Source organism: Colossoma macropomum, unplaced genomic scaffold (genome assembly GCF_904425465.1).
Source record: "Colossoma macropomum unplaced genomic scaffold, Colossoma_macropomum, whole genome shotgun sequence".
Taxonomy (NCBI): Eukaryota; Metazoa; Chordata; class Actinopteri; order Characiformes; family Serrasalmidae; genus Colossoma; species Colossoma macropomum.
Genome location: NW_023494784.1, coordinates 26,062,120 through 26,080,376, shown reverse-complemented (window position 1 = coordinate 26,080,376; position 18,257 = coordinate 26,062,120). Strand labels below are relative to the sequence as shown.

The 18,257-nt window shown below is 39.5% G+C and overlaps 3 protein-coding genes across 3 annotated transcripts in view; 2 read left to right on the top strand and 1 right to left on the bottom strand.

Moving 5' to 3' along the window:
• The window catches only part of si:dkey-91i10.2 (uncharacterized protein LOC555224 homolog), a 50,512-nt gene extending 49,298 nt beyond the window's left edge, over positions 1-1,214 (top strand). Inside the window, exon 8 of the mRNA XM_036565949.1 lies at positions 15-1,214. Within this exon, the coding sequence (XP_036421842.1) occupies positions 15-837 (823 nt within the window). The 3' untranslated portion in view covers positions 838-1,214. The remainder of the gene's footprint in view (positions 1-14) is intronic.
• A 2,310-nt stretch (positions 1,215-3,524) lies between these two features.
• Positions 3,525-7,511, bottom strand: tsn (translin). The gene is made up of 6 exons (XM_036565935.1): positions 7,236-7,511; positions 6,847-6,940; positions 6,667-6,763; positions 6,460-6,575; positions 6,290-6,369; positions 3,525-4,178 (listed from the first exon to the last, which is right to left on the bottom strand). Exons 1-6 carry the CDS (start codon positions 7,299-7,301, stop codon positions 3,948-3,950), a joined length of 684 nt encoding a protein of 227 aa, XP_036421828.1. The 5' UTR covers positions 7,302-7,511; the 3' UTR covers positions 3,525-3,947.
• An 823-nt stretch (positions 7,512-8,334) lies between these two features.
• Positions 8,335-14,947, top strand: arl5a (ADP-ribosylation factor-like 5A). The gene is made up of 6 exons (XM_036565924.1): positions 8,335-8,784; positions 12,101-12,161; positions 12,420-12,567; positions 12,703-12,786; positions 13,035-13,186; positions 14,410-14,947. The coding sequence occupies exons 1-6, from the start codon at positions 8,739-8,741 to the stop codon at positions 14,456-14,458; spliced, it is 540 nt and encodes a 179-aa protein (XP_036421817.1). The 5' UTR covers positions 8,335-8,738; the 3' UTR covers positions 14,459-14,947.
• Positions 14,948-18,257: the final 3,310 nt, after the last annotated feature.

The window sequence follows — 18,257 nt, the reverse complement described above, 5'->3', positions numbered from 1 at the left end:
TTGCTGTCTTTCAGGATATTCCTTGATGTATCGCAGAATGATAACACCGCTCTGCGGCGCATGAATCTGCGATCGTTCCTCATGGCTCCACTTCAGCGTGTAACCAAGTATCCGCTGCTACTGAGTCGCATCAGCAAGGCCACTAACGAGTGTCACCCCGACCACGCCCGGCTGAGGGAAGCCAAGAGTCGTGTGGAGTCCCATTTGGAGCACATCAACATGAAGACCAAGCAGGAGGGCACAGCAACGTGGTCCCTGCGCTCCTTCCGCCGTGACAGCCGCAAGAACCGTGAGGTCATCAACATCGAGATGAGAGAGATGTCCATGAAGACGGTGGGCTGGGCTCGGGAGAGCACACGCTTCATCATGGAGGGTCCGTTGCAGCTTTCACAGCCTGCAGATGGCCAGTGGGTGAAGAAAGGGAGCAAGTCCCTCAAGTTTCAGAACGTTCAGAGTTTGCTCATGGTGTGCACACAGCGCAGCACGGAGGGAGCACCTCCTGCAGATGGTATAAGAGGAGAGCAGCAAGAGACCATTGAGACGGTGCGGGATGGTGTGCTGGTGTTGATTAAAGATAAAAGTAGCGGTAAGTTCACTGTGTTGAGGGAGCCCATCCGTCTGGCCAACTGTGTGGTATCCTCCGACCCTGACTGTGACGACACTTTCGAGGTGCTGGACATTCGCCGCGAGGCCTTTGTTTTCCGTGCCTCTGACAAATCGCGCACACAGCAATGGTTTCGTCAGATCAAGAGGTATGCCTGTGATCTGGGATTCTGGAGGAAAAGACGCAATGCACTCCCCAATATTATGATCAACACGACCCAGAGCCGCTCCTGAGACTGGGCCCCGCAGCAAATATTTTCCCTATTCAGCCTAATTCTGCTGTAAATAATGGAAAATATTCATTCAATTGACAGTATTAAATAAAGGGAAAATAGATCTTATATTCCTTTTTCCTAAAGGACTTTAATTGTGGGGTTTTACTGTGATTTAAAAAAAAAAGAACTGTATAATGATTTGGACAAGAGTGCACTTTCTATAATAAAACACTGACTTTCCCAAAAAGACAAAGAAGAAAAACAAACTTTCGTGTGAAGTTTCAGCTGTTTGGCAGACCAAAATGAGGACGTGGTTGGGAACATCACTGGCCACTGATTGTATAATATTTCTTAATGAAGTACATGTTTTCAGCAATGACGTGGTTTTTGGTAAAAGCATGGGTGAAAATGTTGAAAAACTGTTGAAGAATGGAAACTGTTAAAAATGTCCTTTTTAACAATGATGCACAAAAGTGAAACAAGTGTGTTTCGTGAAGGCAGAGCCAGAACTTGAGGTTTTTTTTTTTCATGAAGGTAAGTCACTGCCCTCTTCCTCTCTTCTCATTAGCGTGCAAAATTACTGTAGCATCCATTTCCACTGCCAGAGAAGACTGAGCGGCAGTTCACACTTTTTTTCCTGTAGCTTCAGTTCCAGCTATCCTGAGTTTCTTGTGACATCTGGACCCTACAGTTTCACCTAGACTGGAATTAGACTGGTTGAAATGAATGATGGAATACTGTCGCCTAGAAGTTGAGATTACTTTCACTGTGCTGAGTAGCAAAGCAGCAATAATTATAGTTATATATTGTAGCTACACTAATGCTGGTTTTTAAAATCGTCAATCCCCAGCATCTTCAATGAAGCACCACAGTAAAATGAACTCAGTATGGACTTTCATTGTCCAGAATGATTTCTCTTGTATCCATTTTCACCGTGTTCCACTGCTACTCTGTAGGTGGAGGTTAAATAATATGTGGACATAGTGGCAGTAGCATAAAAGTCAAGACTGTGTCATAGAGAAATCTTTTTAAGACATTTTCATCATTGACACAGAGGGGAGTAAAACCGTGTGCCTTTCAATCGATAGTCTGCTGACATGTCGGAGCAAATATCCTCCCTCTCCAGTTAAAACATGAACACGGTTATCTAAGTGAGCTTTTCCCACTTTTCCCCAAGCTAACAAAAAAGCCCTTCATTTCTGTTTGATGCACTTTAATGTAAAGCTCTTAAGTGTGGGGTGTGAAGACATTCATTTTATTCAAAGCTTTACTGTTATTTCCAGATTGAGCTTTAGAAGAATTAAAGATCACAGTTGACTTAAGCAATATTTATCAGCCAAATCAATTATTTGGTTTAGTGTCAGTACTGAGAGACAAGAACTGTCAATGTAAGCTTATGGATGTAAAACTGACAGTTTTGCATTAGAATATCTCCTCAACAATGGCACTGATACTGTTATAAATATTACAGCTTCCATATTAGTCAACAGTAGAAGAGGGTATTAACCTGCCACATAACCAACCCCTGAGTCATTCTTTTAACTGAGACCAGTCAAGCTGTTTTTGTTTATTTTTGCTGAATTCAAAAACCTAATTTAATAATTTTCTTGTGTAAAATATTGTGAATTATATTAAAATATAAGAAAAAAAATGTATGTATTGGTCTCTTCATTGGTGGCTTGCTTTTTGAAAACGATTTAGTTTGTACTTTATTAATGCAAGAATAACAAAAAAAATGTTTTGAAATGCAAACATTACAGTTTATGACAAACAGGAAGAGGCAAACTGTTAAAATGAACACAAAGTCAGCATCTGCTGGTATACTAGAAACCATTACAGGCCAAAAAGAAAAGTGCATACTATTACTAAGTCCATACTGTCGCTGACAGTCTGGGTCAGACATCAAGAAAGGTATTTTATGGGTTCTTTTTAAGCAGTACCCAAACATATATTTACAAATCAGACCAGTTACATGCTCACATACATAGCTACACACTAAGGCCAATAAAATGTAGTTTGCAAGAAGACAACAGTAGACTTGTGCCTCACATAAGGAAAATAAAGCTGACATTTTGTAGTTTGCTTTGCTTTCAAGCTGGGCATTTTTCCAAAAGACACACTGTAAAGGCTCTGCAGACCATATGCAACATGCAAAGATGCAATGCCAGCATCCATAACAATTGAGAAATGTATAATTTATGCAGGTGATGGGATCAGAGTGCTCACTAAAAGGATAATGAAAATAAGGCAATAAAATATCCGTTATGAAGGAATATTCTCCAAGGTATCTAATATTTCAGCCAAACTGCAATATAAAACTGCAAAATTAAACCTGGAGAAGAAACATTCTGAATGAAAAGAACACAACAACGTCAATGCTAATAGGCCCAGGAGGTATTTGGTAATACTCAGAGAGAACATGGACATAAATGTGCTAACTATTCAGTGGAAACAGGTGCAGACAAATTACGTCTAAGGGGAAACTGAAGAAAAACGTCAGCTCTTAAGCTTTTTTCCCCCTTTGATGTAAAAGTTTCAGATAATTTAAGCATATTTTCCCCCACTAGTCACTTTTGGAAAAGTTCCCCTTATGTGCACCTTCAGTACATAAGTGAAAAACCCCTGTAGGCTTAATTCCAACATAATCCTGGCTGAATATCAGGTAATGTTAAAGAACAACAAATCTGGGAAGATTTTTTTCTTTCATGTCAAATTATTCCTTATGTATTCATAAATCAATAACCATAGTAATAATAACTCCCTCCATATCAGATGTTTGACTGTACAATGATTCACAAGTGTGATAACCAACACAAAACAATAAGAACAGCAAAATGGCACATCCAACCAAACATACAGGTGAACTGTACAAAAGTAAACTTCGCTCAATAGTGGTGAGAAACTGAACATCTCCCCTTTTTTAACAGTTCTAAACAGCTTTCCACCCGGTCAGACAGGTGGCTTCAAAATACACACCACTGTCAAAGGCTTCTGGGGCTTCAATACCTCCATCCCCTCTTCTCTTCCTCCACCCACCTGCCCACTGGCAGGTTAAGTCTCCATTCTCTCAGTCATGGAGAATTCCGGCCAGGGTTGTGCCCCGCGGCCTCTTCCGTTCCCCTACTGCCTCTACTTATCTCCCCCAGCCTCTGGCTCCTTGGCAAGGCCACGGATAGACAGGTCATACACCACCTCCTCGATCTTCTTGACATCGTACTTGAGGCCATCATAGCGTTTACGCAGAGGGTCGTTTTTCAGATTGAGCAAGCGAAACCCAGAATCAAGTTCATTGATAAAATTGGAGATACGGAGGGGACGCCCATAGTCTCCAGCTGTCACACTATTGACTGCCAATCTTGACTGTGGAGAAAAACAAGATGGTGAGTTAGCCAGTTTTGTTTCCCTGAGAAAGCAGTATTAAAAAACATTTGCACTCAAAAAAATTATTTTTTAAATGGGTAACTTCTCTTGGATGACTTGTCATTATGTAGACTGACATTGGTATTGTACCACAGAGCAAGGTTCAAATTTTCACACTGAAAACACACTTTGCCAGTGCATCTGAAAAAAGCATTTCATGGGGTGCTACGCGGCAGCTTAGTTCTGTATGTTACAAATGAGCTTAAATCTACCACAGTACTATATACTAAAATATTCTAATGAGAGAATGTGCCAGCACTGAAGAGAGCTGCAAGAGGTGGCAAGAAGCCGGCAGCAGACCCAAAGTGCCAACAATAGCTAAGAGTACCATCATGAGCCTGCACTGCTGATGCAAAACCAGTGGTAGCTGGCTCTCATCAAAGGCAGCACGAGCACCTGAGCAGAGAAGAACTTGCTGCTCAAACCCCCGCTGCCTCACCCCTCACATCCCATGGCAACACCACCAGGGTCAAATATGAGGGTGGTCTGGCAGCCACATCACCCAGATACATGGCCAAGCCCGGGAGACCGCGCCATGAATTCGATCACAGGACTGCTTCAGATGGCTCTCATCAGCCCTTGGGGATTGGCACTGGCCTCATGCCACCTCTTGCAAGCACCTGGCATTGTTATAGAAGCAGGTAGCATGCCACTGCAGTAGTTAAGCATGCAACGGTTTCACCTAGGGTTGGGTTTTATTTAAATTTTATTGATTTGAATTTTGATTCCAATTCTGCTCATCAATTGCTTCTTATATGACTTTTTTATACCTTGTACCAAGCAGGGATCAGCTGGTTAGTCAAAATATCTCTGTAGGGGAGAGGGTACTTTGAGTTTAGCACCTTGGTCATCTCCCTGTAAAAACCCATTTAGCTACAACACAGCAACACTGTAAGCGAGTAAGCGAGGTGCTAGCACTGTCTGTGGAGCTGGGTGGTGCTGTTTTTTGTCTTTTTGTTTTCTTTCACAAAGCGGAGCCTCATTTCTGAGCACTTCTCGCGATCCATATTCCGCTAATCCTATAGCAGAGCCTAGCATTACGCAATGAAGTGTTACATGACGTACACAGGTCTGGTAGATAGCTGCATCCTTAGAAATGTATTTTTTGCCCTAATCGCTGACATGTATTTGAAGTATGTATGAATGAAAATGTGTTCGTAGGAACCGATAAGCAGAATCGAATTTATTTTTTTTTAATGGATACCCGGTTCTTGGAATTTTGGAAGGGTTTTGATACCCAACCCAACTCACTTAATGAGCATAAGGACTACTTTTGCTCCATATTCGTCAAAAGCTATCGTTAGCCTAGTGAGAACACCTAAGCTTTACACATAACCACGCAGGTTCATTCCAGCTCACTTTAGACTCACTGATGCAGATTTGGAGAATATAAACTAAATCTGAGGGGATAAATAATGTTTTTGTGTGCGGAGCCGTTAGCTTAAGCTACTTTTATATATCCTTGTAGCTCCAGAGGCTAATGTTAGCTTAGTGAGAAGGCTAAACTATCAGCAATTCTGGCTCACTGACACTGCACTGAGGCAAGTTTAGAAGACAAAGACTCAGATCTGAGTGAGTGAAAACAAGTGACTGGTGCCAGTGATCGACAGAATCTCTCTGATTAGTAATGTTACAGCAGAGGCTTATTTTTTTTTGCTTCTCAGTTTATTTACTTTGATAGAAACAGGGCAGCAAAGGGATGTTTACAATTTGCAAAATCATAGATGTTCACATTCTAAATGAGTGTTGAGGTTTAAGGATGGTCCTATGCTATTTTTTGGTAGTTTCTTGGACATAAACATAAAAAAAAATGTAAATAATAATAATAATAATAATAATAATAATAATAATAACAACAACAACAAATTACTATTTATTCTTCAACAATGATGTTTGTGTTTTAAACATATTGACTTTAGGGGTACTTTAACATTATGACCAACCAAAGCTCCAAAGCAACATTTGAAAGACTTAACAGTGAAGCAATGAAGAGAAAAGCATATTTGCTTATTTACGTTTGTAGCTAGTTATACAAAACACTAAAGTCTTACCAGTTCACTGGCCATAATAAGAATTCCTGCTAGATAATCTTCAATGTCCAAATGAAAGCCCTTTTCTCTGTCAACTTCAGCTGCACAAAAAGTAGTTAACATTTTATGTCAGTACACTCAAAGAAACGCCACATAAGAAGCTCAAATAAGTTAAAAAAAAATTCACATACTTCCAAGTATTTTAGCCACTTCCTCTCGCGTCACCAAGGACTCACTCTCCAAATAGACCACAAAAGCTGCGAGAAAGGTGAGGCGCTGAAGAACAAACCTCCAGTGTTCGTGAAATCTGGACAAAAGACAATGAAATGGGATGTTAAGCTACAATCTACCTCATAAAAATAAGTACAACTTCTATATCACCCTATTTCTGCACTAACCTGTAGTACTGTTCCACTGGAAACTTTGTTTTCAGCTCACCGATTTGGGTTTGAACTGTGGAAAACAGTTCTCTGGCCTTGAGGCACTTGCTGGGAACTGGTGGGAAATTACAGGTTGTTGAATGCACTTAAAATGCTACAGTGAACCATGCAAAACATTAGCAAACCGTGCACTCTTACTGTCTTTGAAACCAGTTGGCTGATGGACGCTTTGAAGAACAGTCAGTATCTCCCTCGCGGTCTGCTCCAGCACTTGGACAACCTTCCTTATGTCCTAAAAGTGAAAGGCGTGGGAGGAAACGAAGCGTTAAAAGATATACATGCTAAGAACCCGGCTGAGCTCTACTGTAGGTAGGTAACCTGATGCTCGGAAGCTAACCACCTCGAAACCGCACTGTCGTACGTGACACCGTTTCAAGACATTTTAGGTTCCACGGAAAACATACGTGGCATGTTTTTTTTTTTTTGTTTTTTTGTTTTTTTTAAGGAAAGAAACATTTCTAAACGTATTTCTCGGGGGTAGCTGAGACCAATCAATAAACAGCTGTGTAGCTAACGTTTAATGTTACCTCTCGAACATCTTGGTCGGCACTTAAAAAGCCCTGGATGTAGCTGAACATCTCCGTGACTGACATCGTGAGCTCGTAGAAGCTGATGCGGCTTCACCGGCGACTCCCTGATGTAATTCGTTGGAAGGCGTGCAGAGCAGAAGCAGAAGGGGTTCCGAGGAGAAGGAGCTGCCCTTTTCTCCCTTTTCTTTCCTCCTGAACTGCCGGAGCTCCGGTGCATCAACGTGCTCTCCACCAGCCCTCCCTCAGGGTCGCGGCGTGATGACGAACATCTATGCGGGCTCTTCTGTACCACGTGACACCTTTCCACCATTCAGCAGACTATTTAAAAAACAATGAACTTGTCAAACGTTTTTTCTTGCGTCGAAATACACACTGAGTTAAATTTCAAAGTACTTTTACATCTTTTAATCTAACTTACTACATTTTACTGCGCCATCGTTTTAATACACTTATTACAATGATGAAAATAACATGAAATTAACTTTATTAATTACAGCAGTAAAATCCTATTAGATTCGCACTCAACTAACACGTGACACGTTTTTTTCCGATTACAACAATATAGGCCATTTTAAAATCCTTAAAATAATGAAATCAGGGACACTAGTAGGCAGTATTTAGATGTTACAGTCATGAATAAGTGTTAAATAAAACTGTAAAAACGGCATAACCTTGTAACTCAGAATTAAAGTGGCATCGGCCAGAGACTGCTCTTCGGTATGTATGTGGAATGAATAACAACAAACACTTTTTTTGTTGTCAATTACTTAATGAATGAATTAATGAATTTACTTAAAAAAACAACACTTCCCATAAGTCTACTCGTGCATCACTGTCCACTGTTGGCGTTTGTAGTTCTCTAAATGTTACGGAAACTGAAGCCTAGTTATTTTTTATATTCGTCCGAATACCAAACATTCTTGTACCATTTTTGTTAGAAAGAGAATGAGGCATCCAGCTAAAGACTGTGTCTCATCAGCTAAATCTCTTAAGCCTGCGTGCAAGTAAAAATAAAATGCTGCAATAAGTTTGAGTCAGTGGGCAGGGCGACGGGGAGTCCTGTTGTGCCTCAGTGCGACGCTTCCTTCACAGCTCTGCGCTAATTCGGATGTTGCGGCAGAAGACGACAGCGACAGCAGCAGCAGCAGCTAACTCAAAACAAGCGAGGCGAACTGAACAGCCTTCCAACGCTTAACCCATCGAGCTCGGCTATGACACTAATCAAATTATGCAGTATTTCAAATACGGAGGTGTCGTCAAGAGATATGGATACTGTTTACTCCTGTCTCATCTTGAAAACATTCCCCGGTGTCTAGCTAAACAGCTGCTTGTCACCGACTGCTCACGTTAGATTAGTTCTTCTTTCGTTTTTCTCGCACAGTGGCTAACGTTAGCTAGCTTGCTACGAAGCTAATCTCCAGCTAGCTAGTTAGCTAGATAACGCTAAATTTCGGACTTATTTGGGTCGGCACAGCCCACGAAGAAAATCATTCAACAGAAATGGGAATTATTTTCACAAAGTTATGGAGGCTTTTTAACCACCAAGGTGAGTCAGACATTTCACTACATTGTAGCTGACGGCAATCAGCTAAGCTAGCCAGCTAACCTTAGGTGGACTGAAGTTCAGATACGGTTCTGAAATAATTCATTACAAATGATATACTTATTCAGAGGATAAATAGCTATCCGGTTCATTCGAAGTGGTTGCCTGTCTAGATTAACGTTATCCAGTGACTTGATGTTGGTTTGATAGTGACTGGTTACGTGGAACTGTGGTAGCTACACTCGCTAATCTGTTCCGATAGGCGTTATGACAGATCTGAGGTCAGCTAGCACTCGCTTATGAGCTCCAGCTCCAGAGGGGTTCGGGCCCCTCGCAGTTTCAGCATGTTAGCGGTGTAAGGTAGCCAGCGAACTGGCTGTGTGGTGTGGCGTGAAAATCTCCCCGACGCCTAGATTAACGATCATTTCTTCTGGCGGAAAATGTCCTTATCATTGCCTAGCTGTCAGTCCGTATACAGGTGTTTAACCCATCAGTTCCTTTGGTACCTCTGATAACGTCTTGTCAGCTGGCCAAGGACTGTATAGACAATTTACTGATTCAAACATTGGCATCAGGCTAGTAATTTTCCGCTTGTTCGATGTGCGATATTTTTTCCAAAAAACGTGATTGATCAGGGTCTAAATTGTCAGAATTGGTATTGGATTTTTTCTTTTTTTGGCTTTGCTTTTTACTGAAATCTTATTGATGTAATGTAAACTAAAGTAATGTAGAGTCAAATTGTGGGCTTCCGTCGACATCAGAAAAGTTAAGCACGACTAAGTTTCATACAAGGTAGTGAGTTGTCCGATTTTGCCATTGTTTTTAGGCAACTACGGTTTCCTCAAGCTTTCATAGGCTCCTGAATGACCACTTACTAAATGATACAAGAGCTGGCCAGCACTGACTGTGACAGACTTCTATGTGATAGCCTACAGTACACGGCCTCTCATTTATTATAAATGATGTGGCTTAGTGCTGGCTTAAGTGTGATACTGCTAGACCGGCTGTGCCAATGTCTCCAGTTTCCCTAGAAAGTCAGCTTGCCTAGAAAAATACATCAGTTATTGTGTATGTTTTAAAAATGACAGCAAATGGAGATAAATACCTTGTTGAAAGCATATGGGCTAAACATTGTCCAGACCACACCTATTGTCGTTCCAGTTAAGGTATTTGCGACTAAAGTTAATTGGAATGTGACACCGTGGCACATTTCTTTGTTATACTCACCTTACTCGTTAGGTTAACAGATATTTGTGTTCAAGAGAAAGCTGTGTAATACAAGTTCAAGCAAAGACTGTAGTTTGCTTTTTAAAGCTTTTTTCAAGACCATATTCAGTCAGTTAAAGGTTATGACTGATATTGAGGATAAAAAAAGAATACCAAGGTGAACAGATCTGCATCCCTGATCATGTGTACGCTAAAGCTTTAATCAGGCCTGAAATTTTGGTCCGAACCTGAATACAGCCGGAGAACTTCTTGTCCAAGTCTGACTCAACCTGAACCACATCGTTATGTTTTGCGTTTGAACCCGGCCTGACCAGACTACTTTATCATCAACTAAAGTGCTCAAAACCTGATGTTTTTAATGATGGAGCCAGTTAAATTACTGCATAGTGACAATAGTAGCTGACATTAGAACACAGGTAAATAAAATAGAAAATAATATATAACGATCTAATAAAACAATCAGCTGTACACAATTAAGTTTTAGGTCTGCTTTAACATATTTACTTATCAAACAGTGCTTTTGGACAATATCACAGAAGTTTTTTAGCCTGGATAAACTTCTCATGCTGTGTGGTGCTGATATAGCAGGATATTAGCCTTCACATGTTTAATCCTAAAACTCTTTATGTGCATGAAACTGTCCTGTCCTTAATCGAGTTACGTTTTCTTTACCTTGCATCCATTTTCTCACGAGTGTAGGCGTGGAGTTTTTAAACACTGTGTCCACTCACTGTCCACTCTATTAGACACACCTACCTTGTTGGTCCACCTTGTAGACAAAGACAGTAGCTCATCTGTTGCTGTACAGTTTATGTTAGTCATCCTCGAGTCGTTCATCAGTGGTCACAGGACGTTGTTGGTGGACTATTCTCACTCCAGCAGTGACATTGAGCTGTTTAAAAACTCCAGCAGCACTGCTGCATCTGATCCGCTCGTACCAGCGCAACACACATTAACACACCACCACCACACCAGTGTCACTGCAGTTCTGAGAATGATCCACAACCCAAATAATACCTGCTCTGTGGTGGTCCTATGGGGGTCCTGACCATTGAAGAACAAGGAGAAAGGGGGCTAACAAAGTATGCAGAGAAACAGATGGACTACAGTCTGTAATTGTAGAATTAGAAAGTGCACCTATATGGTAAGTGGAGCTGATAAAATGGACATTGAGTGTAGATACAAAGAAGTGGTTTTAATGTTATGGCTTTCAGTGAATATTTTCTACAAATGACCAGTCAAGTGATTCTATAGTTGGGGCAGTGACTTCTTTCTTATAATGTAAAGGAAATGAGCCTTAAGGCCTGTTAAGGTTGTTCACTCATGCTGTGTTAAAGAAAAGCGTGGAACAAGAAAAGCTCAAATGTACATGTAATACTATCACATTTTTTTTTCTGCCTGTGCTTGGAGGTAGGCCTAAAAGTGTTACACAGATGGCTTAGGTTTTCTTGAGGGAGCAAATTGAGATTTTAACTGTTTAACCAAGAAATGTGGTTTTGTTTGTTCCATATTCACAGCTGTTTGACATATATGAACGTATAACATTACTTTTCTTAATCATAACGTGAAATGGTAGCCAGTGAGCAAACATATTTTTGGGCTGGTGTACTTAGACAGGATCAACTTGATTAATCTGATCCTCCTTTGGAGAGTTTCTTTACTGTAAATAGATACTTAGTTAAAAAAAATACACTCTGTTTTAAGACTTTAAATATTTGTTTTTATTGTCTTATTCTTCATTGGTAAGGAAATTTGGTAAATACTTTTTGCTGTACCCCATCACTACTCTCTTTCCCTTGTATTGTATCTCTTGTAGCTCTACTTATTAAGAATGTTAACGTAAGTATTTCGTAAGGATAGGTAGTTAAATAATGTGTAACAGAAATGTGTCACTGTCTCAGCTAACTGGGTCTAGAAGAGGTTGTACAGTATTCAGAATGGAGTCTCTCCACTGAAAGGAAACTGCAGGCCAAGACTAGGCTTAAATCCCTGTCCAGGAAATCGGTGATGGGGTCTGTTATTTTTGAGTCAAACTTTGCCAACATGAGCATTACTGTGACTCATAATTAAAAATAATTTTTTGTCTGTTCAGAGCATAAAGTCATCATTGTTGGGCTGGACAATGCGGGGAAGACAACAATACTCTATCAATTGTAAGTATTAAATGCAACTAAGATAAATGTACCTTACATAAGATAACTAAGATTTGCTTCAACTGGAAGCCTAGATATTAGCACATACAACGAGTGCCAAACAACAGGACTGGGCAGTGTTAAAATAACTGATATTCATATGTCCTGAAGCTTTTATATGAAGTTCCTACAGTCCTCAATTTTTAAGAATATTAAGTGTAATTATTACAAATTTTTATTTTTTATTTGCATTATTAAATTTTTCTCTGTGGTCCTCAGCTCTATGAATGAGGTGGTGCACACTTCACCCACAATAGGAAGCAATGTGGAGGAGATTGTGGTGAACAACACCCATTTCCTCATGTGGGACATTGGAGGCCAGGAATCTTTACGTTCCTCCTGGAATACCTACTACACTAACACAGAGGTAGGGTTATTGAGCCTCTTTTAATGCTACGCTAGCTAATTGTTTTGTTGTTTTTTTTTTTTGTTCATGATTGTTTGCTGGGCAGTACATAAAGGTGCTTAATCTTTCTCTAATTTTGCTGTCTTGTGTTTACAGTTTGTGATTGTTGTGGTGGACAGCACAGACAGGGAGAGGATCTCTGTGACCAGAGAAGAGCTCTACAGAATGCTAGCTCATGAAGTGAGTGCTACCTTTATGGAAAGTATATGAAACGATATGTTAGAGGTGTCTGTTCTGTTCATTTGATTTTTGTTTTGTTACTTTTTACACTGTTTTCTTTTTATTTTGACTTACCTGACAGTGCAGTAATGTTAAAAAAAATCTTAAATCCTTTTTTTAAAGTATCTTTTTATTTATTTATTTTTTCTTTTTTTATTTTGTTTTCAAAGTTTCTGGGAAAAAAAAATCAATTTTGTTCTGTTTTCTAGGACCTTAAAAAGGCTGGTTTGTTGGTGTTTGCTAACAAGCAAGATGTGAAGGGTTGTATGACGGTGGCGGAAATTTCACAGAGCCTACAGCTAACTTCTGTTAAGGACCATCAGTGGCACATCCAGGCCTGTTGTGCTCTCACAGGGGAAGGGTAAGAGTGTGGAAAAGAAATATCCTAAAGGACAGCATTTGGAATACTTGAATGAACTGAAAGGCGTATCGTCTAGTTAAATCAGCATTATCAGGCATTAATCAGCTATGCCCTTCATACCAGAATGAATGGGAACCGGTTATAAATGAATAAAAACTGGAGTATTGATATGAAGGTAAGATGCAAATCAAAACGTTCTTTGCCACCCCCTCCTGCTTTCAGGAATTAATTTCAGTAGGCCTCATTTACCAATATCTTCCTAAGTTTTTACCTAAATTTGTTCTTGAAAAAGGTTCTAAGAAAGAGTCTACGTCAGATTCATGACGTGTTCTTATACCGAAGAATCATTCGCACCTTTGTGCTCTTGAGTGTGTGTAGATTCTGCTTGCAAGAACAAATAAGAAAACATTGGTCAATGTCAGAATCTTCATAGAAACTATGTAAGTGGATTTTAAGAAATTTCTTCTTAAGAACGGTTGGTGAATGAGACCCATTGTACCCAGTAGATAGGGTTGCATCTTCATTTGTTTCTGAGATTTTATAAGTGAGCTTGGCCTTCATTGTTGCCTTAAAAAAGTTTTATGGAAAAAGAAACGCACCCTTTGGTAAGTTATTACTTTTGAACTATTGGTGTATGATATTTCATGTATTCTTCTTTGCTTTGAAGTGTGTTTAACTACCAAAACAGAAGATTCATGTTTTACATTTTTGTAGAACTCATTTTAAGGTGACAGTTAAGCATCACCTACTTATGTAAACTCTCTGGATCTCATAAACCAATTAAGGAACAATCTTTTTCGATTTGTCACGTGAAAAACCCTTTAAACAAATGTGAGATGGTCAGAAACATTCTGAAATCTAGTGATTTAAGACATTAAGTTATAGTCAATTTGATGATGACACCTCTGCTATAAGTGCAACTTGATACTAAGGAACCCAATACAAGTTGGCAAAAAAGTTTGTGTAACTATTTTATTGCATTATTTTGTTTTGGAAAACATCCCACACATTAAAGCGTCTATGTAGCACAAAGCTTACTTTCTCTGTGTGAGGGGAAAACTGGTCCAGTGTGGTACAGTGATTCACTGGTTCAATGGAAAACAAACCCATCAGCTTTGAAGTCTTTCATGTCCAGAGATTCAATTCTTTAAAACATATTTGTGTCTTTAATGTTGTATATGATAATGAAGCACTGGAAATAATCATGACTGTCCTCTCCATAGGCTCTGTCAGGGACTAGAGTGGATGATGTCACGACTGCGAGTGAGATGACCTCTGACCCTAGCGAGCAGTGCACACTCTTTCTCCTCCCTGTGTGGAGGCTGACTGTCACTCACTGTGAAGGTGACTCAGCGAGGTCACCAGGACTTGTGTGATTAATTTATTACAGCTCTCTGAGAACTGTGAACAAATAACTATCAACTAACTTTTCAAATGTGTCAGGATTTGTAAAACCACATGGACTCCAACTCAGTGTTTTCCTGCACGGTTGCCCTGTAGAGTCTAAAAGAAGAGATACAGAGGAGCGCTTGGACTAAGAGGATGTGTGGCTAAGTGGGGCTCTGCCTGGAGTGGCCTTGCCGTATCGCCTGGCTGCCTGACATAGTATTGCCCTGTGTGTACAGTCCAGTATTTACTTTAACCCTGTGCCTGCATCTGAACCTCTCAGTTCCCAGGGCATAAAACAGTCAAAAGTCATCATGCAAGGAGAGACTCTACACTTTATGTAAAAGCTAAATAAAGTGTTTTTATCTATCATGATTGCAGTTTAATCCCTTTTACATGTCTTTTTCTGTCAGTTGTGAGTTTAGTGGTATTGAAACAATTCTTGATGAGATAAAATTGTCCTGACAGTTAACTTTCTGACCTCTAGGGGGTCACATTTCTTTGGATACAGGGTTTGTGTTGATTTGGAATGTGATTTAGAATGATGTGCAGTAAGTGTTCAGTACATCACTCTTCATAACTTCCAGGATTAGTATTTGTGTGTATTTCAATTATAATTTTTTCTTAATGATTTCATTATTTTAGATGGAGTATAGCATTTTCTTTACATGGTGCAGATTCTGTGATACCAGATCATTGGCTGGAGGAGTGCAGAGAAAACTTCTAGTTAGTTCTGGTTGCTTCAGTTGCTGTGAATACTTAAAAACCTTGCTACCTAACTCGTTGCCATAATTTGTACCAGCAGTTTTTCAGTTGTGATAAACATTTTGGTACTACTTAATCTCATAAGACTGACCAACATGACTTCTACTCTGTTATATTTGCTATGTTTTGATTGGGCCCCCTTTATGGGCAGCCTGTCCTTTGAAACAGAGCAAGTGTTTGCTTGATGTTTTGTATATGTATGTATAAAAGGCTCTCTATTAGTGGTGTGATTCATGAACTGTTTGAGAACATTAGCTAACCTGCCCAGCTGTAGCCAGTTCTATGACATACACTAATGAGTTTCTGTTATATTGGTTAAAACAGTTCAAAAAGGTTTTACGGCACAACTTTAGTCTGTTCATACAGCATGAATTTAGAGGATGTCCATCCATTCATAGCCTAAATATTTAGATTACTTAGCCTTTGTAACTATTCATGTGTCTGTTCATGGCATCTGATTGAGTGGTTTAGGGGACAAAAAAACAAACCACTCAAGCATGCCATCCACAGGGCGATTAATGTTACATAAGCTCTAAATTTGCTATGTAAACAATACACAGAAGCCTACTGGTAGGTTAAGTCAGATAAGTTAGACTGGTAAGATTAGTTGATTTTTAATTAATGTTTGATGAAAAGAAAAAAACAATGTTTAGTTTAATCAGAAAGGTTTCTTTCAGTTCTTTCAAAGTGTACAAAAATGCAGTGTGGGGAAAAAACTTTTTAATTTGGTGTGCCCCCACCCCCTGACCTCCTTTCCCCTATAATGCAATTAATCACAAAGCCATTGTTCATTTTTTGTATGCGTTAGTTTGCCTTAATACTTGGGTAAACATTTGTTGCTCCATATTTCAATCAGACTTTTTTATTTGCTGCCATGTTGATGACCTAACAGCACCTCAGGTGAAAGATAAAAAACAAAGACATTCTTGGTGGATGTTTCCCCATTTAGCCTTATTATAGTCCTATATATATATATATATATATATATATATATGTGTATACAGCAAAGCAGGGCTTAACAGCTCAGAGACCAGCCACAGGTGGCTAACAGGCTCCAAGTTAGGTTTTTAGCTTAAGCATTTACTGTAAAACTGCAAAATAGGAAATAAATAATATGTTTCTTAAATTTCTTATAAACTTAAGGATAACCGTGCTGAAGCTAGAAATGCGATTCAGAGTGTAAACCATTATGTAAATCTCTTGGCCCTAACAGTAAAACTCCCAGCAATAGCAGAAATAGCATTACCTTAGTGGAGCTAAATGCTAATGAAGTCTAATGTTGCTAATAAAGTGGAAGTTTTATATTAAAAACTGCAATGCGCTTCTGGCTGGTTAATGTTATTAAATAAACTACTATGAAATGGCTGGAATATGTAGAATTAGATTAGTGTCAAGCACCAAATGAAAAAAAAACTGACCTTAAAACTCGACATATTCAAATAAACACCCCTCTGTGTACATTATTCTCAGCATAGTTAAATTGATCTGGCGTGTCCTTCACGCTCATCCTTTGCTGGCTCACTGCAAGTTTTTCCCATTATGCTGGGTGCTGTTTGTTTTCAGTGATGATTCAAACGCAGTCTAGAGTGGGCGTGGCTACTGAGGTTGGAGTGACAGCCCAGTTGTTCTGAGGTGGAAGCTGTAACAGTCGCCTGCACGGGTACGAACGGTGAGGGATAGAAGCCTGTTTTCTTCAGTTCCAGTACATTTAGTTTGGTGTTAGACCATTGAGCAAATGTGTCTGTGTATATGTAATACTGTTTATAATTTTGTTATATTACATATTACATGTAAATCTGTCGTTATCATTGCTGTGTTTCTAGCTTTTACCTGTTGACTCACTTGCATCGCAGCATAGTGCCATTATGCACAGACAAGTAACCTCAGGCTGCTGTTTATAGCTACATTAGAAAAATGCGTTGTCTGTGGAAGTGAAAGTGCCGAAGAGAAGACTGTTTTTCCATTTGTTTGTGTCCAATTATATAACATTAAGGGACAGATTTACTAAGAGAGAAGCTATACAGTCTACCAACATTTTGCGCTGGTGGGTTTGGCCAGTTTAGTATGTTATCTACTAACTTACTGCAAATGAACACAGTCCCATCTAAGTAGTTAACGTATGACCAGCGCAATCTCAGCCAACACACCCATGTGGGACCTACGTGTGTTAAACATGGGCTAGTTGGGCTCCAAGTGTCCTTGGGTTCTGAGGGGGTTTGTGCATGGTTGTTAAAGGGGCCCAGTTACGCTGCCCAGGAAAACATACATGGGCTTTAACTGGGAAGACCCATTATGTAAATTCATATACGTAACTGGTATATGGGGAAAAACATTTTACTGTGTTGTACATTTTCCATTGGTTAATTTAGTCAGACTCAGTGTACATAATTTCCTGTGTTAATCACCTTTTCTTTTGAAGAAGAATATGAATTTGTATTCTAAATGTACTGTAATTAGAGTTTGTATCAGAGAATGTGTAGCGAGGAGAACTGCCACTCAGTGTCTTCCAGGTTTGTCAAACACAAGAGGGCGCTCCGAAGTGAATCCAAATTGAATGGATTAAGATGGAGCATTTGAGCAGTCATAGTTTAAACATTTTTATTTAGAAGAATGCATTAATTTCCAGGACACAGAACAGCACAAAACATTTAACACCGCTGTTATATTTCTGAGCACCTTTGTAGTTATAGGACTTTGTCTCGGCGCCTTGTGTAGGTTAAGGACGTCAGTGAGCGTAAACGGCTTTACTCAGCCAATGAGGAGGTAAGGTAAGTTTTCTTTCATTTTTAGTGGAATACATCCTTCTACTTGTCAAAATTAAATGAACGTCCTGAACAAGTGGTTAGAAACTATTTTACATTTTTTCATTTTCAGCTGTAAAGCTCCATTCACCCCCATTCGTGACGATTTGCAGTCATGT